The 25,666-nt window shown below is 47.5% G+C and overlaps 1 protein-coding gene across 1 annotated transcript in view; it reads left to right on the top strand.

The window, feature by feature from the left end:
• Positions 1–25,666, top strand: part of LMF1 (lipase maturation factor 1) — a 354,817-nt gene that overhangs the window by 228,972 nt on the left and 100,179 nt on the right. Inside the window, exon 6 of the mRNA XM_088464984.1 lies at positions 5,701–5,868. Coding sequence (XP_088321110.1) covers positions 5,701–5,868 — 168 coding nt within the window. The remainder of the gene's footprint in view (positions 1–5,700; positions 5,869–25,666) is intronic.

Here is a 25,666-nt window from a genome sequence, read left to right on the forward strand (position 1 = left end):
GCCAGTGAGGTTTTTTTTTCGGTATGTAAAATATATATATTCTTTTGCACTGGTGGGGGAGGTGTTGGCGGCAGGTGGTGTTGCATTGTATGGGGGGAGAGCTGTCACTGTAAAGCAACAGGCAGTGAATTTTGAGGCTGCCTGTTGCTGAATGGAGTCCTACAGCGCAGTGCGATGTGGGAGATCAGAAAGGAAGTGTCTGATCTGAGGGGCGATGCTGTAGAACGGCGCTGACCATCACAACTAAAGGTACAGTATATGGGGGGGCATGAAGAGGGGCAAAGGGAGAGACATGGAGAGGGCAAAGGGAGAGACATGGAGGGGCAAAGGGAGAGACATGGAGGGGGCAAAAGGCAAGACATGGAGGGTGGAAAAGGGAGAGACATGGAGGAGGCAAATGGAGAGACATGGAGAGGGCAAAGGGAGAGACATGGAGGGGCAAAGGGAGACATGGAGGGGGCAAAGGGAGAGACATGGAGGGGGCAAAAGGAGAGACATGGAGGGTGGAAAAGGGAGAGACATTGAGGGGCAAAGGGCAAGACATGGAGGGGGCAAAAGGCAAGACATGGATGGTGGAAAAGGGAGAGACATGGAGGGGGCAAAGGGAGAGACATGGAGGGGGCAAAGGGAGAGACATGGAAGGGGCAAAGGGAGAGACATGGAAGGGGCAAAGGAAGAGACATAAAGGGGACAAATGAAGAGACATGGAGGGTGGAAAAGGGAGAGACATGGAGAGGGCAAAGGGAGAGACATGGAGGGGGCAAAGGGAGAGACATAAAGGGGACAAATTAAGAGACATGGAGGGTGGAAAAGGGAGAGACATGGATGGTGGAAAAGGGAGAGACATGGAGGGGGCAAAGGGAGAGACATGGAGGGGGCAAAGGGAGAGACATGGAGGGGGCAAAGGGAGAGACATGGAAGGGGCAAAGGGAGAGACATGGAAGGAGCAAAGGAAGAGACATAAAGGGGACAAATGAAGAGACATGGAGGGTGGAAAAGGGAGGGACATGGAGGGGGCAAAGGGAGAGACATGGAAGGGGCAAAGGCAGAGACATGGAAGGGGCAAAGGAAGAGACATAAAGGGGACAAATTAAGAGACATGGAGGGTGGAAAATGGAGAGACATGGAGAGGGCAAAGGGAGAGAGACGGAGGGGGCAATGGTTAGGAATAACACCATTTTTCTGTTTTTTAAATACTTATTATGTTGACCAAACTACTTAAAAAACCGGGACTGCGCAGTAAATATTTTGGCTTAGCGGTGCTTTGAAAAATTGATGGAGACCCTAAGGATGCCTCGAACTGAGAAAGTTTGGGAACCACTGCCATATACTGTATATCTGCTCAATGGGACGTAGTTATTATGCCTACAGCCGGGATGGCGGCTGTTGAAATCCCGACGCCAGTTCAGATGCCGACGCCGGAATCCCGACAGCCGGCATCCCGAAAGTAAGTATAGCAGGGGGGAGTTATTTGTTAGCCGCAGGGTTTAGGCACCATGGGGGGGTTAGGTTTAGGCACTGCTGGTGGGGGGGTTAGGTTCAGGCACCAAGGGGGGAAGGTTAGGTTTAGGATGGGGGGAGGGTTAGGATGCAGGAACAGAGGGTTAAGGCTAGAAGGGGGGCATACTCACAGAGCCCTGATTGGGATATTGAGCATCGGGATGCCACTGTCGGCATCCCGACTGACAGTATTTCATACCTAACCCCTGCTCGGTGGCTGGTATATTTGTATGCACACACAATAAGGATAAAATCCCAGCCAGGAAAACTCTTTAGCTTTGTCTACAATAACGTGTACACTTGCCTAACACCCTGCAATTGGCCTTTCAATGCAGCTCTTGTTGCACCACAAGCAGCCCCCACGTTAATCTGATCTAAAGTGACAGACCTGTGACGCTGGAAGCGATATGACATTTTGACACGTGCATTAAATGAATGGATCTCGTCCTGTGAGATCTCCATCATGTGTTGCCAAATTGGATTCCTGATCCTGATACTTGGGCATAGCGGCAGGATCATCCTGTATGGGGCCTGCGTTACTTTTGTAGTACCCACCGCAGAAATCCTGTCTTTGCGATAAACGTGGCCACAGGCAATTGCACGTAAATGTGGTCTGAGGGTGCCCTTGTGCAGGCGGCATGCTGGAGCAATGCTACCCAGCACTCTCTCATTTTGACTGTTCAGCAGTCGCAGAGCAACCAGCACAAGAACAAATGCAAGTAAATGAATATAATGAATCTGCAGGACCTGCTCCTCCCTAGGCATGCATTAGGCTAGGTGGCACACCGGGCCATGGCCAAGGCTGCGGGCTTCCAGATACAGGTCTTGCTGCGTTCTCAGTGGCTCACATGGCAAGCGCTGGTATAGAGGTTCTGATTCTTCTCTGGCCTCTCCAGCAGCCATGCATTACATGTTGTGTCAGAGAAACCTGTCATTGTTGCTGAATCAAGCCAGGGATCTGCCCAGCTGTGGTATCACCCCAGCATTTCCACTTCATGTAGGTCTGGATAAACATGAGCGTATCAGGAGCTGCCCGCCTCTTCTGTTTTCTTTGGGACGTGCCTGCCAGGAGTTCACTCTCCTTCATTTTCAAAAACAATATTTCTTAGTAAATGGTGTGGCAGGCTTAACCCCTCAGAGTACAGCACCTTGCTCATTTTTCTGATGCATAGTTGGTTGTCTGACAATGCAAGGGTTAAAATGAGGGAACATTTCTTCCCCCCACTGAGAGGGCACTGTACTGAACCGGAAAGTATCCAAACCGCAGCCTCTCCCTGTGTTCTCCCACTCCCACCCGGCACCAGCTTGGCGCCCCCCTCTAACACCCATCCTCCCCTCCACCGACAGACGCAGGATGGGAGATGCAGTGTCCAGTCCACAGGGGGTGGGAGAGTGGATCTGTCCACACCACATATTAGGAGAAAAGTCGATGCTTTCCAATTCCACTATAAAATATAAAATAATAACAATGGCTGGTCTGGTAGGGAGAGAGGCCTCCCTTCCACTCGCAATACTCTCCGCACATCACACTACGAGTGCCAGCAATCTGGGCAGATATATCCAGGGTGCCCCTGGCACCACAGTGAGGGCCTGATTCAGACCGGGGTCGATGCCCGGGCAGTGCGCACGTGCGAGCCCCGGAGCGAGCGAGAAATCACTCGCTCCGGCGCTCGCATCCAAAAGGGGCGGCTGTCAATGTTGATCGACAGCTCGCCCCGTTTGGTAGGCGGGTCGGGGGGGTGGCTGGCCAAACAAAGGCGTTCCCGAAGGAACGCCTTCCGTTTGGGGGCGGCCCTACTGACATCACCAGTAATGTCAGTAGTGAGCTTCTGGCTCTATTAGAGCCGGAAGCTCACTGGGGCTTGCGGCAGACGAGACCCTACCACAAGGGTATCGTCGCAAGCCCGATGGTCACGACCATTGCGACCATCTCCTGGCCGTTCGCAAAAGCTGTGGGTGGTCACCCAGAGCTTAATGAGCGGCTAGGAAGCCGGCTCCAAAAAAAAAAAAAAGCCACCCTGATTCAGAGCGAGCTGTCTGAAAGAGCGTCCGGCTCTGAATCAGGGCCTGAGTCCCCTGTAACACGGGATTAGGGGGCTGATGTGCGCCTTTCACTGCTTCTCACATATGTCCACAGGTGGGTTATTATGGTGCTCAGCAGTGATGTGCAGTGAGGTGAGGCAGTGCCTCACCTGTCATACTTAGGTATACTCCAGAGTTTTCACTATAAAAATTATAAGAAAAAAATTTAAGGAAGTATTATAAATATCTTCTTTGTACTGTATTATTCTAATAATTTTTATAGTCAAAACTCTGGAGTAAATAGTATATGGCAGGTGAGGCACTGCCTCCTCTGTCTGTCTTTTCTGCACATCTATGATCAAAACTCACCACATTCCCAGCACTATATACTGCTGCACCTTTGTATAATGCCCACATGAACCCTCAGGTTTATATACAGTCAGGTGCATAAATATTGGGACATTGACAGAATTTTCATATTTTGGCCTCTATTCACCACCACAATGGCTTTGAAATGAAACAAACAGGATGTGATTTAACTGCAGACTTTCAGATTTAATTTGAGGGTAATTACATCCAAATCAGGTGAACGGTGTAGGAATTACAACGGTTTCTATATGTGCCTCCGAGAATCTGGCATTTTCTCTATCCGCTGAGGGCCCCGATGGCTGCGGCAATCTCCTAATGCGCTCCGGCCTTGTGAGGTTGCTAGGAGGAAAGAGCAGTTGGACTGTTACAGGCATCAGGAACCGAGGCGGACCCGTTGCACGGTAGCCCCATAGTCAGTACATTTTTTGTACTGACTAAACTAAAACTAAACATTTAGCTTTTGGTAATTTTACTTTAAAATGATGAGACTGCGGCACTGTATGAGAGAGACGCTTCCTAAAAAAAAATAGCGCTGCAGTCCGCATAAACTGACCACACGGTGGCACTGTTGAGACCACATTAAACAGGGTGTGAAATATGGCAGCTATGACTCCAGGCTTTCTGTTTAGAATTGTATATACCCAATATTTGTGACGTAAAGTGAGTTGGAACCCTACTTATTTAGTTTAGCTGCAAGGTAAGAAGTATGTAGAATTTTTAACCCTGGCCGAGTGTGGTATAAGTTTTTGAGTTAGGCTGAAGGCAGGACTGTCAGTCTTGCCGGCAGATGATTAAACTGTCTAGGGTGAATGGCCGGCCCCTGGCAATGTGCCCTTGCAGCCCTGTCTGATGACCGTGTCTCGTCTGTTTGGCCAGAGATCCGATCAGGGGCCTGATTCAGATAAGTACGCCATGCCGATATTTACATAGTTGAGTGATTTTCGCCGACTGCCCCTGCACCACGCACGCGTGGCGATTGAATTGTGATCAGATGTGACTACGGTTATAGTGAGGATTTATTCGCAAGGGATTGACAGCTGGGTTTGCTTTGTGGGAAGTAACGGAATGGCGGCAGAAACGCGGGCGCGTCCTGATCTTTTAGGTGGGTGTATCTGCCTAAATCGGCGATCTTGTATGAAGAAAATATGGCGCCAGCGTCTCAGCACCGGCAGCCTTTCTGAGCATCCAAAGGATTAATCAAATGGTCGATTATCGAAGGTTCTGCGACCACCGCTGAATGTTTATACGCACTATGGGCTCGATCCAATTGGGTGCGATGGGTGCAATGTGCCGTTGCAACGGCGTTAAAATTCCGGCAACAGCCCAGCACATCGCACCCTTCGCAAACCTACTCGCCTCTAAATTCGCCTGAGTTCAGGCGAATCCAGGCAGCCTTCAAGCTCGCCCGCTGCCGCAATGACTCGCTCCTAATTGGATCGAGGCCTATGTCCTGCACAGTATTTTGCACAACAGCTGAATATGTCTTTATGTCTCTAACATTACTCATGTGTGTCTCTTCCAGCTCTCCCTCTATCTTACCCTGTTTCAGCTACAAATAATTTAAAGATGTTTTGTCTCCTTGGATTATAAGTGCCCTTCTCAGCGTGGAATATCAGAGGCTGGGATCCCGTAGCCTGATGTAACCCTTTTGCAGCGGCTTAGTTTAAAGCCCTGTTTAAATTGAGTAGTCACTGAAAGTTATGTAAGTGACCATAATGCATTACTGTTACCGCACCGGGAGTGAATGAGTAAGTGGTAGCAGTCGGCGGCAATTCATCACACTGAACGCCTGACTTTTTCTCATTACAGACACAGCCGGTACCAAACGTTTTGGCCTACTACATGCACCGCAATCCCCTATGGTTCCACCAGTTTGAGACCTTGTTCAACCACTTCATTGAGCTGGTCGTGCCTTTCTTCTTATTCTTGGGCAGACGCATGTGTGTCATTCACGGAATACTGCAAATCCTCTTCCAGGTGAGATGAATCCGGTATGGGAGGTGCAGCGAAGGACTAGTTTAGTGGAGTCATTGTATGCATTTCTTAACTAACCACACAAGAAGTTATTCTCAGAAGTAACGGTAAGGACTTCATTGAGGAAGATGCGTTATTGATGCTTTGTGCAAAAGATGTTGCTTGGATAAAGTGGACCACGCGTTCCGCCATTCTCTTGAATAATTTAGCCAGTAGGAGCACTGTTCTATTTCATTTTTGTGACTGATATTTTGTTTCACTCTTCCTGAAAAATACAGGATGGTAATTTCAACCCATTCTAATAAATTAAAATATTCAGAGTAATAAGCGTAATCGTGCAGACTGACACATTTATAGCGTTAAGGCCCACATTCATTAGCAATGTATTGGGCCAATTCACCGATCCCCGGACTTCCCTGGATTTCCCTGATTTGCCGATCCCGACCAAAATATGTTTGAGATCAGCAAATCGGGGATTTTAACATGAAGAATATAACAGATTCCCCAACGGAGCGGCAAACACCGATGGCCGCTGGTGTGCATTTCCCACTGCCGGATCGGTGATTCCGGTCTGATCGGGGATCATGAAATGGCCGCCTTATGTATGGGGTCCTTTAGTTCGCCTTTGTTTTGACGTGCCCCTATATGTAGCATATAAATAAAATGTAACTTGCCCAAGACCTCCTATTACCATGTCCTATGGAGGAATCCCGCCCCCTATGCTATATATATATGAAGGTAACAGAGGAAACAGTCACTGGAAGTATATTTTTTCTTATCATTACTTGTGTTTTTTTCCCTATATAAAAAGCTTACAAAATAAAAATTAAATTTTTATCAGTTTATTATCAAGAGGATCTGTCGCAGCAGGTGTGGTAGGAAAAGGCGACATTCAGAATGTCGACACCAAAATGACGACATGGTCTGAATGGTTTTAGGTCGGCAGAAATTTTTTTTTCGATATGGTTAAAATTGGGGATGTGCAGGCTCGGATAGGTTCAAATTTGCACGGCGAGTTCGGATTTTGTTAAAATATCAACTTGTTCATAATGTCGACATTTAACATGTCAATTGTAGAATGTAGAAATATAGTATTTTGCACTTTTTAGCCTAACCCTAAACCTAACACCTTATACACATTACATTTTAACCATGTCGACATTAGAGGTTGTCGACATTGAACATGTTGACATTCTGAGGGGTAAATTTACTAAGGATCGAGTCTGATCAAGTTTTTTTTTTTAAACTCGATTTGCATCACTGAAACTCGGGTGATTTGATGCTTCTGAAACTCACAAATTTACTAAGAAGTGAGTTTAGCTGAGATCAAGTTGGCCGATGGTGAAGCAGATCGAGATATCTCCCCCAAGTTGCAATTTAGATAGAGATTTCTCACCCAAGTTGCAAGTGTCTTCTCTCACCCAAACGCTCCTGAACAAGCAGCATGCCCATATAAATGAGATATGTAAAGGCTGCTTGAGTGTTAAACCTGTCAAAAAAGGGTTAAGTCAGGGGAAAAAACGAATATATCACAGATCAGTGTGATTTGTGTATGTTTCTGCATGTAAACCTCATCTAAAGGGTTAATATAAACAAACAATGATGTAGGATCCCTCCCAAAAAGCATAACCAGCCCCGGGCTGCTCAGCCAGTCCTGGTTCCTAAAAATACGGGGGGAAAAATTAGTAGCGTTACCCCGTATTTTAGGAACCAGCACTTGGCTGCTAAACCTGTCTTGGTTTTAAAAATAAGGGGGATTGCTTAGGGGTCCCCCTATATTTAAAACCAGCACTGGACTCAAATCCGGCCGGGGTGTAATTCCACAGCCAGGGGACTCTCTCACCAGTTATCTCCAGCCAAAGCATTACCACCTCAAGCCGGTCAGCCCAAGCCACGGATCTCGGGGTAGGTGGGACCCACATGGTGTAGAGTGACAGGCAGGTGGGTCCCAGCCAATCAACGGTCACTACATGCAGAACGGCCTCTGATTGGCTGGCGGGGCGTGTGTATTCCAGAAGAGTTGCGTCTTCTGGAATTCCACGTAGTATAGGTGTATGAGATAACACATATACCTGTACTCGTCTGACATGGCACGAGTACACTCGACTTTTAGTTTTACCATGACCCGGGGGTGCTACGGAGACCAGTGCAAGGACTTAGGTATAGGATTTTGTGGACAGAACATCTGGCAACAGGTAAGTATGTGTGAGTGTGGTAGGTAGGTGTATATAATAAAATTGTACTTACTACAGTGTGTGTGTCTTGTGGTATTTTTTTTACAGTGGAGGTACGGGTGCCAAATGGCAGGCACGCTGGCACCTGTAGTTCCACTGTAAAAAAACAATATTTTCGATCTATTTTCATTACTATTACCCCCCGTACCCACAGCCCAGGGGTGCGAGGAAGAGCCCCGGGCTTCAACCTAAGCCTGGGGTGCTCGGGAGAGGGGGGACCTCTTTATTGGGGGTACCCCACCTCCCCTGAGATCCCTGGATTGGGCTGACCGGCTTGGGGTGTTAATGCTTTGGCCGTGGAGACCCAGTGATTCGGCTGGATTTGAGTCCGGTGCTGGTTTTAAAAATAGAGGGACCCCTACACAATTCCCACGCCACCCCCCCTATTTTTAAAACCAGGACAGGCTCAGTAGCCCAGTGCTGGTACCTAAAATACAAGGTAACCCTACTAGTTTTTCCCCCCCGTATTTTTAGGAACTAGGACTGGCTGAGCATCCCGGAGCTGGTTATGCTATTTGGGGGGGGAACCCTACGTCCTTGTTTTTTTTAGATTAACCCTTTAGATAAAGTTTACATGCAGAAACATACATAAATCACACTGATCTGTGTATGTTTCTTCCAAACTCGCAGCACAGGAGGTGGTCTATTGGAAACTTCAGTTTAGCTTTGAGTTTGCTCCAATTACACCCCAGATTGTAATCTCGAATCTTAGTAAATTCCAGAGTTGTATCTTTTTCATGAAAAGTACTTCCGAGTTTGGCCGATGGTGAGTTTATTCGAGCTTGCAATCTCACCCGAGTTTTTCAGTGAAAGAGAGAAATCTCACCTGAGTTCACCACCAAACGCTCACTACCTGTCACTCACTTTGCAAGTTGTTCCTCCGTACGAGCATAATCGCAATGCAATCGCTGCGCGTGCACAGTGCGGCTTTGGTGCAGTAACCAGCAATCGCTCGATCTGAGTAAATATCGGCATTGCTGATATGTACTGTAATGACTGTAATGTGGGGAGGGGGATAACAGCAAGTGGTGGAGATGACTGCATTACAGGTTTGGATTACGCATGGTAAGTGTTAGATTCTTACCTTAGTGACAACAATACAGAGGTGCAGCCCCTTTGACCACAATATCTTGCTAGTGTACAAAGACCAGATTGTGCTCAGGGCCTTTTAAATAGCATACAGCCAGGAGCCTACCTGACGTCCTGTTCCTGTAGAGCCGGTGGGCTCCGGTCTGACAGTGGCTCTCTGTATCCCGCTGACCACTGCAGCAGCCTCCACTCATTAGGAAATGCCTCAGTCATGTTTACCAAGTGGGAAGATAAATACCCTTCTCCCCTGGGCATAACTAGGAATGCCATGGCAAGCTAGACATAGCCACAATGTTACAATGTATCTCCCAGGCCCGTGGGGTAATTATAAAGTCCTTTATCCATTTACTGTAAGGTGCGGGGAGTGGATGAGATCATAGTGTAATACTGGGCTATATGTTGTGTTATTTGGGCTGAGACAGTAAGGGGGTAAATTTACTAAGTTGGGAGTTCTATTAAGAAGTGATGTTGCCCATAGCAACCAATCAGATTCCAGGTATTATCTTCTAGAAGGTACTAGACAAATGAGAAGTAGAATCTGATTGGTTGCTATGGGCAACATCACTTCTTAATAGAACTCCCATCTTAGTAAATTTACCCCTAAGGGTCTGAAAATGGGAGCGAATTGCTGCAACTTTAAATTTACTTTGAATTTAGATAAGCGGTGCAGCTGCATGTTACCGTGGATTTCCTTTCTGCGCCTATATGCACCCAGTTTTATTCCACTGTCCCTGATAGGGCCTGTGGTTCCATTGCTGGCTTCTTGCTGTATTCTGGGCAGTCTAGTCTGGAGCCAGCTTTGTCTTTCCGCTTAAGCAGGGAGATTGTGCCTGAGAAGTCTATGTGTGGCGGGCAGACAGAGGCGTTAGGCACAGTAAACGTGACCCGGACCGCCATATGTATTTATTGATAGACTATTCCTTTGTAAAAGATAAAAGTAGAAGAGTGAATAGAGACTGAATGAATGACATCCAGCCCTGGGCGTAACACTGCATGGCACTGCTAGCTATGGGAAGATGTGCAGGATTATCTTTCAAGACAAGTGTAGAGAAATGAATGTCGGCCTTTCCGCTGTGTGACCACTCTAAGGCGGCTGCTGGACGACTTGGGGAGCAGAGCTGTCAGCTTTGGGGGTCCTACCTAAAGCAAAGAAAACTCTTCTCCCCGACGCGTTTTATTATACGTAGATGCGCCTCTTTGTCCTTAGCTGCTCTGAGACCTGCTCCTGGAAAATGACCCTGAAAATCCGCATAGCAGATCGCGGCGTCCTACCTACTACGGGCCTCATTTAGAGAGAGGATCAAATCCAGCTGAAGGACGTAAATGTGCACCTGGACGAGCCTTGCTGTGATACGAGGGTTCTGGCAAAGCACATTGTTCCTTTTTCATGCAGGGAGAATTCTGCCTGCCCTCTGCCCGTAGCACACGGATAACGGGCAGCACTGGGACGCCCATCTCAACTTTAATCTGTCCGCAGATTTTACTTTTTGCCCAGCACAATAAACCCGTGATGCAGAGATGGTAACAAAATGGAAGTATATTGCACAAAAGAAAAGAAGGCCTGATTTAGATTTATACGCAGATGCCGATGTGTTACGCAGATTGAGCGATCGTTAGCTATTGCACATGTGTGTAAAGCGCACTGCACACGTGCAGTGATTGTATTTCGATTACGCTCGCACAGGGGATTGACTCGCAAACTGAGTGACAGGTAGTCAGCGTTTGGGGGAGGTAACGGGGATGGTTACAGAAATGCCACCGAACTACGCTCCATGGTCCCGGTTTTGTGCATGAGCGGCGGATGTGAGATGCCGCCAGCGGGTGTCTCTATGCACGGGATGGCTGGCGGCTCATTAGCATTTTTTTTGCAATTGTGATCCATGAGCGATCGCAACTGTGATTGCATTAGCGTGTTTAGTGTGTTTTCCTTTTTACCATCAAAAAGGCGCTTCCGGTGTATCAAATCTAGAACTTGGCGGTATAGGAACAGTTATTTTCCATCTATTATTGTTAGAAGGAACCTGAATGGGGATTTGAACAAATGATTGTTCCATGCTGTAACGCGTATGTGGTTTTCCTGGCTTTGTAATTTCGTTGTCCTTATACAATGACAATAAAAGTATTTATCTTATCTTCTCTTTATCACATCTGTATCAGCCCCAGAGCACGGACAATCAGAATACATATGCACAGCCGCGTACTATACATCTCCCAGATTCACGCTCCGCTGCATTGACCGGTGCAGAAAATCCGCTCCCTAACCAGCGTACATGCGCATAATGTTTGATCTGCATGGGCCTCATTAGCACGAACACTTCCTTACTGAACTTTGCTATGTGACAATGGACCTCATTCAGAGTCTCTCGCTAGATGCGATCGATCGCCTCCAGCGTATGCAAATTTGTCAAAGTGACGCCACAGGAAGCGATCGCTCGCCAAGGCATAAGCACGCCCACCATGTCTTAGCTAGCGGGCAGCATACGCCCAATCGCACAGGCAGAGCCGCCCACCAGCACACGTCATCTCCAGGAAGTGTATTACGACATTGGTAAATCGAGGACAATCGGAAGCGATCGCAGCGCTTGTGGTTGCCTTACACTACCGCAAGCACTGCGAGGACTTCAGTGTAAAAAACAGGCATGTGACGTGTACTATGACGCTGCGTGATAATTATGCACGCCTCTAAAACGGCGTTGAAACACCCAGGCACGCCTGCATTCGCACCTCCACAGCCCCGTTATTAGTGTCCTGCCCCTGTTACCACCCACAAACGGCCTCTCCTGTCACTCATTTCACTGGGCTGTCTTTGCTGCTCGAGCGAGCGACCTGCGATCGCACAGAGTAGTTTGCGCACGCGCAGAACAAAGCGTGTGCATGCGCGTACGCAAACCATAGCGCCGCTTGCGAGCGCACAGCACAAGCGAGAGACTCTGAATGAGGTACAATGTCCCTTCCCACCCCCCATCCTGCCTCTAAGTTTTGTTATGTGCAAAATGTGTGTGGGTCTGCCCGCCTACATATACATGCACAATACAAAATCACACAAGTGATGGAACCTGGTGCTGTACCGGCTCTGCATCGGTCCCCAACTGAGCAGTGACGTGATGTCATGATTTTGACATTTCCGCAGCTTCATTGATGTCACATTGTTTTGCTCATAATATCGGCAGCTCTGCTTCTCAAGAGGTTCTGCATCATCTAAAGCATCGTAGTCCTGGCTGAGCGTAGGATGTAAATAGGGGAAACTGTGATGTATACCAGTGGCGATAAACACCAAACTGGGCAGCCGAGCATCATGGGTAATTTAAACTGATGTAAAGTTTGATGAATAAAATATCTATAATAAGTGCAGGGGATGTACTGAACACAGGCCTAGAGGTCCAGGAGGCCCCACACCTCGTACCCTGCACCCAGGAGAGATTTGCCAGTGTCTATGCAGCAGCCCCTTACCCTATACTTCAACAACACCATCTCTGAGGTGATGTACTCGGAATGATGTATTGAGTGGGGGGTGGGGGGGGCCTGCGGCGTTGTGAAGGGACCCGCTGTACACTGTCCCACTCATCTCTTAAAACGCCTCGGTGTACTGAAGTCATGGCTCCTAAGTGCCCCTGATTTGCTGGAGGTGTCCTGATTTTAAGGCCTAGTCCTGTACAGAACCGTAACTACACTTTTTGTTGCCAATGCCCTCAGAGAGAGTATTGGCTCCCCCCTCCCCCATGATTTTTTAAATAGGGACATAAGATGATGCACCTGAAAAAGGGGCCGTGGCCTTATGGGGAAGGGCCAGGGAAGAGATAGGGGAGGCCAGGAGATGCTGGGGATAAAAGAAGAGGAAGCTACAAGTGAGAATGATAACAAACTGGAAAACTGACAGGCCCAAACAGCGCCCCATGCCCTGCGGTGCCCTGTGCCCTGGCACTGGTCGCACTACGCTAGTTACGACCCTGGTCCTGTAGGTCCAGGTGTCCCACGTGCTGTCACAAAGGTAATAGATGAGCTTTCTCTGCAGGTTATTACACATTTGTGCTGTTTCTATTAGAAAATCCTTTATATCGGTTTCAGACTATGCAGAAGTGTTAGCGCCACGTGACCGTACCACCTCCTGCCACTTTACTACCACCCCTGTCAGCGCTGCGCAACACAGAGGCGCAAAATGAGTCTCATTGGTACACGGCCTCCACTGAACATCTGCCAAGCAAATCGCCTGCATCACACGTCTAATCACTGTGCTCTTCCCCTATCTCTATAACTCCCATCATCCAAGCTCACGTACTGCCGATGGATTCCATGTTATTATGATTGTTACGGTAGAGGGAGACCAGTACCAGTAACGTCCAGTGTGTAAATGTGGAATGTTTTACACACATATTTGTGGCTCCTGACAAAGGGCTCCTTTATATAGAAGCGACTTGTAATTTTGATCTGTAGCCACATTATAAACAGTTAGGAAGCAAACAGCGTCAGAGTGAGTTAGGGGGAGTAACCCGGCTGAGCCGTCACACCCTAAAACAACCTGCCCCGTTTTGTGACTTTTTTTTTCTTAAACTTTTATTCCCGTAGTATTTAATCATTTTTAAAAACAAATGTTTAACTCCTTCCTGAATGCGATGCATCTCCATCTGCAAGACATGCTGGGAATTGTAGTTCCGCACCAGCTGGAGAGCCACCGTTTGCATGAAAGCGCTATGAGCAACCTCCTGTTGTTTTCTGGAAAGTGGGTGAGGATGTGACCTGCAGATTGAACAGGGGCCTCTAGTGGCCAGCGTTGTCCACTGCGCTCTACCTGCACAGTGTCAGCGTGTAAGGAGCCAGAAGGATTTAGAAAGCTCCCATAAAACCATGTAATTATGCGAGTCAAACCACGAGTTAATTGCCATTTTATTGACGGTTCACAATTACGGACTTATTTATTCCACTGGCGGGGAGAGCCCCTGCACGAGGAGCGCGCGGCCTAGCGCAGGGGGGATCTGGCACTCAAACAAAACCTTGCTTCTTTCTCACACAGTCTCTGCATTCAGCTGGGCTTTATGGACAGACTCCTGTTCTGCAGAGGAAGCTGTAAACTTTAATGCTGATATGCCATTTAATACACACTCTTGAAGATCTCCATTGACATTTCATGCACGTTTTACGGCGCTTTTTATAATTGTTATTGGAGCCGCGGTGGCGGGTCTGACTGTGGGATTGATATAAATTATATATAATTTATATATACATATATATCCATTTATCTATCCATATCTCTCTCTCTCTCTCTCTCTCTATATATATATATATATATATATATACTGTATATACTATATATAGGGTCCCACTGTTTCATCTCCAGGACCCTATTCTTTGCTTTAACTTTTACTCTGCATCAATAAGGATATCCTTGTAGTAACACTTTGCCTAGTTTCTATAATGCGGCTGGTAAGATTGCGGGCAGGTCTCGCCATTCAGTATAGGTGCCATTAGGTCTCTTCCCTTTTCTCTAGTCTTATTTAGATATGAGAATCCTTTTACAACACAACAATTTGGGACAGGTGGGCTTTATGACATGACCGGGGGGGGCATGGTCTGGCGAGGCCTGAAATGAAAGCAGAGAACACAACCCCCTGAGTCGGCCTGCACAGGTATGACAAGTCTTATTTATCCCTTCCCCTGTGCTGAACACATCCATACCCTCAGTGGTGCGGAGGTGGTGGAGAGAGGCGCGGAGGTGTTGCCAGCAGGTGTGACCTCTCCCTGCAGCGGTGCTACAGACAGTGCTGTATACAGGATAGTGACAGTGACATACATAGCACTGGTGGCAGGGATGGCACCTGTTCCTATCGGCGCATGCAGAATGACAGGGGGCAGGCCGCCGTGCCTGCTCTTGTCCCCTGGAGCAATGGTGCTCTATGCATTCGCCTATGTGGCCTATGGCCCGGCCCGGCCCGGCTCTGGCATTGAAGTTACAATTGCTGTCATCATGGTCTCGTCCCAGACACCCCAGGAGACTCGGCAGGATGAAGCGTAACATTAGTCTTTTTACCAAGCCCATAAATATGTAGTTATCACCCTGATTATTCTCAATTAGGGCGCTATTAATAATTAAGACCTCCTTTTATGTTCTTATATAATATTCAATTTTTTTGAGCGCAAACAGATGTTCTTAATCAGTGATACAAAGGTATCCCACAGGACTTCATTGGCTCTTTAAACTCTGGGTTCTGTATGAATTCTTTCAATTAAAGTAGGATCTTCGGATCTGGCAATATTCTCCGTTGAGATTATTGGAGACCTTTACAAGTACTGAATGGTACAGACCAATAGGATATTCCTTTTCCCAGAATAGTTCTCCTTTATGGTTTTGGCTTACACTTTGCAATACACATCAGTGGGACCCAACAAACGTGCCAAGTGAGTAACCCAACGCGTTTTGTCCTTATAAGGACTTCTCTAGGGGTAATGCTTAAAAATACACCACAATAGGCAAATGGGGAGGATTCTCAGAAATCCAAACACTAATTTCCTCTAAAAACATTCAGATTCTACCATAGAAGTGAATACAACTTGTCTCTTAGGATACGTCAATCCAAATTAGTGTTTGGATTTCTGAGAATCCTCCCCATTTGCCTATTGTGGCGTATTTGTATTTCTCTTACTCGATGCAATGTCCATAAATCAAAAGGGCCACAGGAAAAAGCACACTGACGCGTTTTTCCGTCTTTATCCGGTAGATCTACCCTCTGAGGAAACCGTCACCGGATAACGATGGAGAAACGCGTTAGAGTGCTTTTTCCTGCTGATCCTTTTTATTTATGGACTTGCATAATTACCGCTGTACACCTTGTGAAGCATGACGGCGGGTTACTGAACCCCATTACATCGGGTAAGAGACAGGCCGTCTGCGATCACTTCACTATACCGCGGCTCAAACCGAGTCACTGCTTGCTAACTGAGGTACCGGTTGATTGTAAGGTCAGGCCGCCTGCGATCCCCTATATCACACTGCGGCTCATACAGAGTCACTGCTAATTGTGAGACACCTGCCAATTACATTATAGCATGGACTAAAGCTGGCCACACACTAGACCAACTTACATGCAACCAGCCAACTAGTTGATTGGTTGGAATGAAAATCTGGTAAGGTATGAAAGCAAATGACAATCAGCAATTTGCTCCCAAATGCCGGAAAATGGACAAAAACTGTTGTTTGAACAAATTGTTTAGATCAAACATTTAACAAACTTGTCTGAACGACCATTTTCACCTGTTTTCTGGCATTTAGGAGCAAATTGCTGATCATCAGTTACTCCCATACGTTACCAGATTTTCATTCCAACCAATCAACTAGTTGGATGGTTGGATGAAAGTTGGTCTAGTGTGTGGCCAGCGTAAGTCTCTTTCTCTGGCCAAATATGCGGCTGAATTGTTGCCAGCTGATCTCTACCATAAGATAAACACAATGGCTACTGCAGAGAATTAGTACATACCCTGCGTCTTAACACTAAGTATCGTCGCAGTGACACTTTAAGCTAAGGAACCGGTCCAGTGGACTCAACATTTCTTAGGTAGGACCTGGGGAATTATTCCGGCTCTATGTATTCTTCTGGAACTTTTTGCCTCACAGGTGCTAATTGCGTTTCAGGAGGTGAACATACGTATTGACTCTGTGGATAAATGCAAGTGGGATATATGTGTATACCCTATTTTATTTATATTGTCCGCTAGGATCTATTTATTGGTCATCATTTTTATGATTATTGAAAGATTTTAATGTTAATGCTTAGTACAATAAATGACAGCTTACTAATTTAGGTGTCTGTTGGCGTTAACTTTATACGTGCACCCAGTGTTTTGCACTTATTTTTAGTTTTTACCAAGCCCGACAGTGTGCAGATGCTGCAAATATACCAGTGTGCTCTGGCTGTTTGGTAACTTTGCTGAACCATCTAGTGAAGCAAGAATAACACTTGTCTGCCAACGCAACTGCCAACTGTCCCTAATTGCCGTGGACTGGGATGCCCACCGTTAGTAGCTCTAATTCAACAATGTGCGCAAATGTTCCCACAATTGCACGTCGGCTGCACCATCGGACATCAGAGCAAACCTACGATTGCGCAGAATGTCCGACGGTACATGGTAGCAGATGCCAGTGAAACTGTGTCTTTCGCCGCAGACCCTGACAACGACACATGTTGCAACCCCCTCCAGTCACGTCTCAGGAACGCCCGTCACAATTGCATGTGCAGAATTCGACCGATGTTCTAATTTTGCCCACCTCTGAGACAGACCCACTTGTATGCTCTGATGTATCAACTCAGCAGCTAAAATGTTCCTGGAAATTATTTAAACATGTTGGCAATGACCTCGGTAAAGGTCTCATATAAAAGCGCAGGGAGGGTGGTGAGACCTTTCAGTTCGTGCAGTTATTAGAAGCCATCGGAGGACGTTCAGCCATCTCGTAGCCCTTGATATGCTCTCCAGGCCTCCAAAGTCTCCAACTTGTAACCCCAAACTGAAGGTCATCCTGGCTGACTTAGTCTGTGAGAGGGTTAAGTCGGTCCAGCCGGCTCCTATTAGAGCTTTATCCCTGTGACAGAGTCGGAATCAGCTCCAGCCCGTGCAGCTGCCCGTCCTGCCTGCCAAGGGACCAGGTGCCGCCTCGGGGGAAATAGATTTGTGCACTTGGCACGCGGGCAGTGCCAAGGCCAGCTAGGTTTTGTGCGTGCATCTGATCTGAAAGCTAGTGTGTATGAGCGTATCCTTGTGTGTGTGCGATTTGTACACCGTACCAAGTAACAAGGCCTGGTTAGCGTATTCTGGGCCTGATTCAGAGTCGGACGCTATTTGTGGACGGTCGTTCTAAAAAAGGGGCCGGATATTTAAATTGAGCGCTCGCTCTTTGCGGTGTGTTGACGCCTCTATGTCTGAGCGAGCGTTCGAAAAATGCGCTCGCTATTTTGTACAGACGCCCCTTTGCCGTTCGCATCACACGTCATCTCCGGTATTTATTAGATTAATCGGGAACATCGAAAGGCATCTGAACTGCTCGCAGTGCTTGTGGTAGGACTTTCTGACCGTTATCACTGCGAGCAGTTCAGACTAAAAGACAACCAAGTGACGTGGTCGATGACGCTCCTTTGCTAATTATGCACTCCCATTAAACGCCCTTTTTACCGTTTGGCACGCCTGCGTTCGTATCTCCACTCCCCCGTTTTCAAGCACCTTCCCCTGTTACCACCCACAAACGGAACATTCTGTCAATCAAATTAGCAGCCCCTCGCTGTTTTGCGAGCGCACGATTTCCGACCACAATGACTGGTTTGCGCATGCGCATTACGACCCATACGCATGCGCAGTTGTGCGAACATCGCTCATAGCGAACGAGCGGCCGCTTACGAGCGGCTCTGAATCAGGCCCACTGTACGATCATGGTCCTGTATTCAATCTATAACTGCTTTTCTTCTTACATTGTTTTGCTGGTTATTGAGCATTGAGGTCCAGGTACATGGTAAATCTGTTGAAGATGATCATTTTTGCTGTATAATGAGCCATGTGGATGATATGGACTGTTTCCCCTGATGTTTTCTCCTGTGTTATGTTTGTACAAGAAGCCTTTTCTAAGGGGCTGATTCTAGGTCAGGGGGCAAAGAAAAAAAAGAGCAAGTGACTCTGCGGGATGTATTCAAAATGTAGACACAATGTCGACATCACAGTGCTGTTATGATGTCGACATTTTGCACAGACCGGCAGCCGAGGGTTAGGGTTATGCTGCAGGAAGGGAGGTTAGGGCTAAGGGGCCTATCCATTACCCGATTTTATGAACAATCCAACCAAACCAGGAGGTTTGGTTGGATTGTTCACAAAGTCGGGTAATGGATAGCTGGCAAGGACCAGCGATGCGCGTGCACGCTGGGTCCTTTGCCGTCCCCGACTGTCTACGGCATGTTCAAGGATAGGAGGTCGGGCTCGTTCACTGAATGACGTTCAGTGCGGGCACCGCACCTTGGCAACCTGAAGGTCTGAACGCTAGACGTTCAGACTTTCAGGTCACCTAAAGGATAGGCCCCTTTAGGCACTAGAAGGAGGGTTGGGGGTTAGCAATACTCACCACTGGATCCGCTGGAAGTCCTTATTAGCTGACCGTCGGACCTGGAAGACATCGCTGGAGCCACCGTACACGGTAAGTCACCACTAGGCCAGGGACATATTGTCGACATTCTAATCATGTCGACATTTCGAGCATACCAATGTTATGAATGTAGACAAAATATACCACATGCAACTTTGCAGCTTGGTAAAACCATGCTGCCCTGCAGTTGGGAGAGATATACAATGTGCAGAGAGAGAGTTATGGTGGGTACACACTGGGCGATATTACTGAGCGACTGCACGATTACGACATCGTAATCGTGCAGTCGCTCAGTAATCGTGCACATATCGTGCACTTATATGTCGGAAACGACCAGCGATGGGCACTTCCGCTGGTCGTTTCCGACAGTGTCCATCGCCTGAACATGCAGCACAATGTCACGATAACGACAGATTGGCCATGTTCAGGAATGATGGACAGTGCCTGCACTGAATGACTGATCGTACAGGGGATCAGGAACGACTGTACGATTACGATGTCATAATCGTACTGTCTTTCCTGATCGCCTAGTGTGTACGCACCCAAGATGTGGGAGAGGCGTGTCCTACCTCACATCTAAACTGCAGTGTAATGGTGCCCACAAACATAGCGATATTTTACACGATCTGGCCAGTTCCCACGCATTGGAACGACAGATCGTGTAAAATATGGCCAAATCGTGAGTAAATCGTGAGTCCCCACTCAAGATGCGATGCGCATCCCCGCTGGTCACACATCGCATCATCAGTTCTGCCGTGCAGTAGGGCAGATCTGACAATCTTGGACACGATGCACTGTGAAAGTCTGACTGCAGGAGAGATCGTTTGAAGATTGGACACCAAATTGTCTGCAGAGCTGCCGGGGAGAGTTTCAAGGGAAATCGTACACATCGAATGTGTGTGGGCACATTAAGAATAAAACTGTCCAGCATGTGTGTGCTGTATACAAAAGCGGCCAGTATTTACCCTGCATGCAAAATTAGTACATGTATTTGCACCCTTGCAGTGCAACATGGTTTGTTCTAGATACAAATTGTCTTGCTTTTTTTTTTTTTTTTTACTCCCAACTTACAATCAGCCCCTAAACCTCATCATGGACAGCAACAGCAATAGTGACACCGACAGGTGGCACTGTATGTGCGTCACATTTTGAGGTTGATGTATGAAACAGTGAAAATTGTGGACAAGTGGACCGGTGGAGAAGTTGCCTATAGCAACCAATCAGCTTTGTGGAAGCATTTATCAAGTACAGTCTATAAAATTATAGGTACAGTAGATGCTGATTGGTTGCTATGGGCAACTTCTCCACTCTTTTCCCTGATTGGTACATCAACCCCTTTATACCATAATAGATGTTGGTGTTAGTTCCATAGTTGTGCCATAGTTGCTTCGCAAATCCTTTTTTTAAAGTGTGCCCTCTGTCTACACACTTTGAAGACATTTTGTTGTCTGATCTGAAATGCAGTAGTTCCTCAAGGACATAAGTCTGTGGGGGGGTTAAGTGAGTTCTTTATTAAAGGATATGTTGACCCTCTGTGAAGGGCGCTCCTTTGACCTAGTTTACTATCACTTCTGCTTCTTCACTTATTCTCCATCTAGGCCTTCCCACTCTCCGACCACAACCTGTTCTACTCCAGATTCACACACACACATACAAGGGGAGATGCACTCAACCTTGGAGAGAGATAAATAGGAGATAAAGTACCAATCAATCAGCTCCTAACTGTCATGTTACAGGCTGTGTTTGAAAAATGGCAGATAGGAGCTGATTGGTTGCAATGATCCGCTACTCCAATTTATCTCTCTCAAAGGTTTGTAACATCTCCCCCTCCCAATCTCCATTCCGAGCCACACTCGCTTCCTTGTCTTGGCTGCACTCTTCCGCACTAGATGGTAAGATCTCACAATCACAGGACCCTCCCTATCCATTGTTTCCATAACTGCATTTACTTTGTCTACTTTATATGTACTGTCACATTCCTCAGAACTCTCAATATTTCCCTTAATAATCATATTTAATATGACCGTAGGGCAGCGCTACCTACGAAGCCGCACCCCCAAATGTGATTGGCCTGCTGCCCAATAGATCAAGGCTGACTAATAGTGTCGGGCTAACCATCGGTGGACGAAACCATCAATGGTAACCATTTACGGTTAATACACCGATGGCCATCCCTAGTACGGGGCTGTAATAGTTATCAGCGGAATGTCGGATGGTGCCTGTAGCCATAAAACTTTTGAGCCAGTGGTTCCCAAACTGGGGCACATGCAGGGGTGCCACGAAATTGCTGTCCAGGACCAAATCAAATTATTTATGTTCCATGTGATAGGCAATACCAGTAGTGTTGGGTGCCGATCAATAAAATTTGGGGCCAACTGTAGCGCAGCCCTGTCCACCAGCACATGAGGGTGTCCACCAGCACATGAGGGTGTCCTCCACCATATGAGGGTATCCACCAGCACATAAGGGTGTCCTCCACCACATGAGGGTGTCCTCCACCACATGAGGGAGTCCACCAGCACGAGGGTGTCCTCCACCACATAGGGTGTCCTCCACCACATGAGGGTGTCCACCAGCACGAGGGTATGCACCACCACATAAGGGTGACAGGTGAGCACAATTTACTTAATGTAATAATTTGGGTAGAATTTATCAATAACAAACTTTTGGCTGCTGATGCGCTAGGGTGTCTTGATTCAAAAACGTTTGGGTACCACTGTATTTCAGCGATAGGTAACCATATCCTGTTGTTTCCGGCATCAGTTAAAATACTTACTCCCTACGCTGAGTAACGCTGTGTCAGCTCCTCTGCCAGGGGCAGCTCTGGCAAGGAGAGGATTAGACTCAGCGTCTGCAATCCTGAAAGATAAGGGCTCTCTCAGCCGCACTACCCAGCCTGCCTCTGTTTTTGGTGATAACGAGGTTCCTCCTGGAAGAACAACACACACCTTCCACGGGCTCCAACTTTTGTTTCTTTTTTTTTTTTCTCCTCTTTTTTTTTTTTCTCCTCTTTTTTTTTTTTTCCACCGTCACAGCTAATTCAGGTTTCCTGCAAATTATTTTCCTGGGTAATATAACAATTTGTTTTTCATTAGCGGCTGTCCGTCCCAGAGCCCCTTCGGGTTTGAGAATGAGCAGCCAGCGAAAGAGGCCGGAGAGAGGGGAACCCTAGTGGGAATACGAGGGCATACACACAAGGCAGATTACTGCTCTCAGCCAGGCAGGCACGTTATTTAACGACGCACACCCTATATACATGTATAATATACCCTCAGTTAATTAGGGCAGCTCCTATATCAACAATCGGAATTTTAAAGCTTCGGCTACTGTGAAATGTAATAAAAAAAATGGTGGGATCTCAGCCCACAGAGCGGAATGAGGCTGGGTAGCCTGTAATAACCGTAATGGCTGTTATTTATGACGGGGGCTATGGATTGTAATGACCCTACAATAAGTATTATACAGAGGAATTGCACAGATTAGGAGCTAAAGTGTTTTCACTGCTTTATAGGTAGACTGGGAAGATGAAATTATTTTGATTTCCACCACTGTGATCAGTATACAATGTATACACCCCTCCTTGCTCTCTGTACATTGGTTCGTCATTATACACCTACTGTACTGCACAGTGGCATATCTGTAATGGGTGCAGGGTGGGGGTGCACACGGGCCCCTAGGTACAGGGGGGCCCTCACCGCATACCCTGCACCAATTTCTTCTATACCCCTCTGGAGTCCCGCGTCGGCGGTAGCAGAACTGTACAAATCACGGGTAAAATGGCACGCCATTTAGCGCATGCGCAGTAGGGAATTTGGCAGGGAAATGGCACGGCAGCCGAGACTCTACTGCTGACCACCGGGTTCTCTCTTAATGCACCCCTGCTATTGCAGTACATATTTACCAAGTGACCAGTGCAGAACAGTAGAGTATAGTTTACGCATATACACATTTAGGGACTCTGAATCAGACGGATCTCCGTGCGCGAACTCAAACGGCGAGATGCCCTTCCTATTCTCAGTTGGACGGGACTCGGCCGCATCTGTCTTTCTGTGAAGTTGGGCGTTGCGGGCGGGAGCTGGGCGGTGACAATGCAATTGCGCATTACCGCCCTGACTTGCGGGCGTGTATGTAATGCTCGGTGCCATTCTGAGTCGTGGTTAAGCCTATTTCAGACAGATCTCTTGTACCCAGCGTGAGGCTGGTGCACTTGCCAATACTGATGATGGCGGCTACAGCATCTTGCATAAAATCAGTGGGTGGCGCGGCTTCCCGCCTGCAGGCGCATTTGCTGATTGGAATCTCGCCTTAGGGTAAGGTAATCAGGCTTCCGTCGCCGTCTGCAAATACAGCCACTTTGCCTCCGACTCAGAACCAGGCTTTAAAAGTTGTGCATCTGGCATGCATTTATAAGACGCATGTACACGGATATGAAAATATCACTCACTGTTTGAGGTGAGAGCGTGCGCACATTATGTGCGCTTATTATGCACTATGGTGCGTTATTTTGAATACATTTGAAAAATGTATGCTCACCTTAATAGAGCACATTGCAATGAGATTCGGCTAAGAAGCTTTTCATGTGCGCGTAGTATTGGGCTGCAATAAGATAAGTTCCTGTAACAGATACAGGCTGAAAATGCATCCAGTAGCCTATCAGATATCACATAGATAAACGCAATGTGGTGTGTGCACCTAGGTGGGCATGGACGAGATCTAGTGGTATTCACAGAGCCTATCTGTTCAGGAGGCACTTGTCTAACCCCACAGGGAAATACCCCTCAGAATACTTTATTACTATTACACAAAAGTCACCATGGACTGTCTGTATAATTGTATTAATGGGGGGGGTCTCCCAGACTTCCTAGAGAGAGAAGGCAATTCTACCAGAGAGCACTTACCTGCCGCAGTGTGGGATAGTAATGTGATGTGGGAGAGTAATGTGATGTGGACGGCAGTGTGGGAGAGTAAGGTGATGTGGGCGGCAGTGTGGGAGAGTAAGGTGATGTGGGCGGCAGTGTGGGAGAGTAAGGCGATGTGGGCGGCAGTGTGGGAGGGTAAGGCGATGTGAGCGGCAGTGTGGGAGGGTAAGGCGATGTGGGCGGCAGTGTGGGAGAGTAAGGTGATGTGGGCGGCAGTGTGGGAGAGTAAGGTGATGTGGGCGGCGGTGTGGGAGAGTAAGGTGATGTGGGCGGCAGTGTGGGAGAGTAAGGTGATGTGGGCGGCAGTGTGGGAGAGTAAGGTGATGTGGGCGGCAGTGTGAGAGAGTAAGGTATTGTGGGCGGCAGTGTGGAGCCCCGCACATCTCGGTGGCCAGCAAGTGGGAGTTTCATATAGAGCAGATCTCGCAGGGGGATGTAGTCGGTATCCCTTACGCCGGGATGCCGATGGTCTGAATACCACGTCGTAATCCCGTCAGGTCAGGATCCCGGCACCAGTATCCCGACCGCCGGCATCCCGAAGGTAAGTATCGAGGTTGGAGTTAGGGTTAGGCATTAGGGGGAGGGTTAGGGTTAGACACTGGGTAGGGAGTGATAGGATTAGGGTGCAGGGAGGGGAAGATTAGGTTTAGGCACTAGGGGGTGAGGATAGGTTTAGGCATCGGGGAGGGAGGGTTATGATAGGGGTTAGAAAAATACTTAACTGTCTTCCCTATGGGTGTTGGGATTGTGGATGTCGGCATCCCAACAGCCGAGATTTCATACCCAACCCCTCCCAGGGGGCCGCCAATATCATAGATAAATGCTGTTCAATATATGTTTACTGTGATTTCTTTCTCTTGTAATAAAAGTCCTTTTTATAGTATAGACCTCCCTGTGTCTTTAAGAGTTTCCTCGAGGACCAATGGAATGCTGTCTTCTCCTACTGGATTCTGTGATGAGACCATTGCACCATACACCCAAAAAGTTGCCAAATTGAATATCAAAATTCCTGCACCTGCAGGCGCAGGATTTTTGCTATTCTCGTACCTAATTAAATACCCCCTCATAGGGGCACAGTTGTGATTGAGACACTCGGTATCAGGAATGTCTTGGAAAAGTGCTGGGCATTCCTGGGCGGTGACTAAACAGGCACGGAGATGGCCCGTCTGATGGGCGTGTTATGGGAGTGCCGCTGGCGTGTGGCTGCAGTGGTTCTGTACACAGACTCTGAAACGTTTACATTGGAGCCCATGATCAGACTGAGAATCTGCCCCTGCCATAGGGATGGGGCAAGTTTCGGTGGCGTGACTGATGTTGGCGTCTAAAGATATCAGTGAATGTATAGACGCTGACCGTAGACATCTCCGTCTATGCACATTCATACACACGGATGTATACCAGTAGTGTTCATTCTATCACCTCTCACCGCTCTGGTGTTTCTATCACACTCT

This window comes from Taudactylus pleione, unplaced genomic scaffold (genome assembly GCF_031769625.1).
Source record: "Taudactylus pleione unplaced genomic scaffold, aTauple2 ptg000061l, whole genome shotgun sequence".
In the NCBI taxonomy this organism is placed as follows: Eukaryota; Metazoa; Chordata; class Amphibia; order Anura; family Myobatrachidae; genus Taudactylus; species Taudactylus pleione.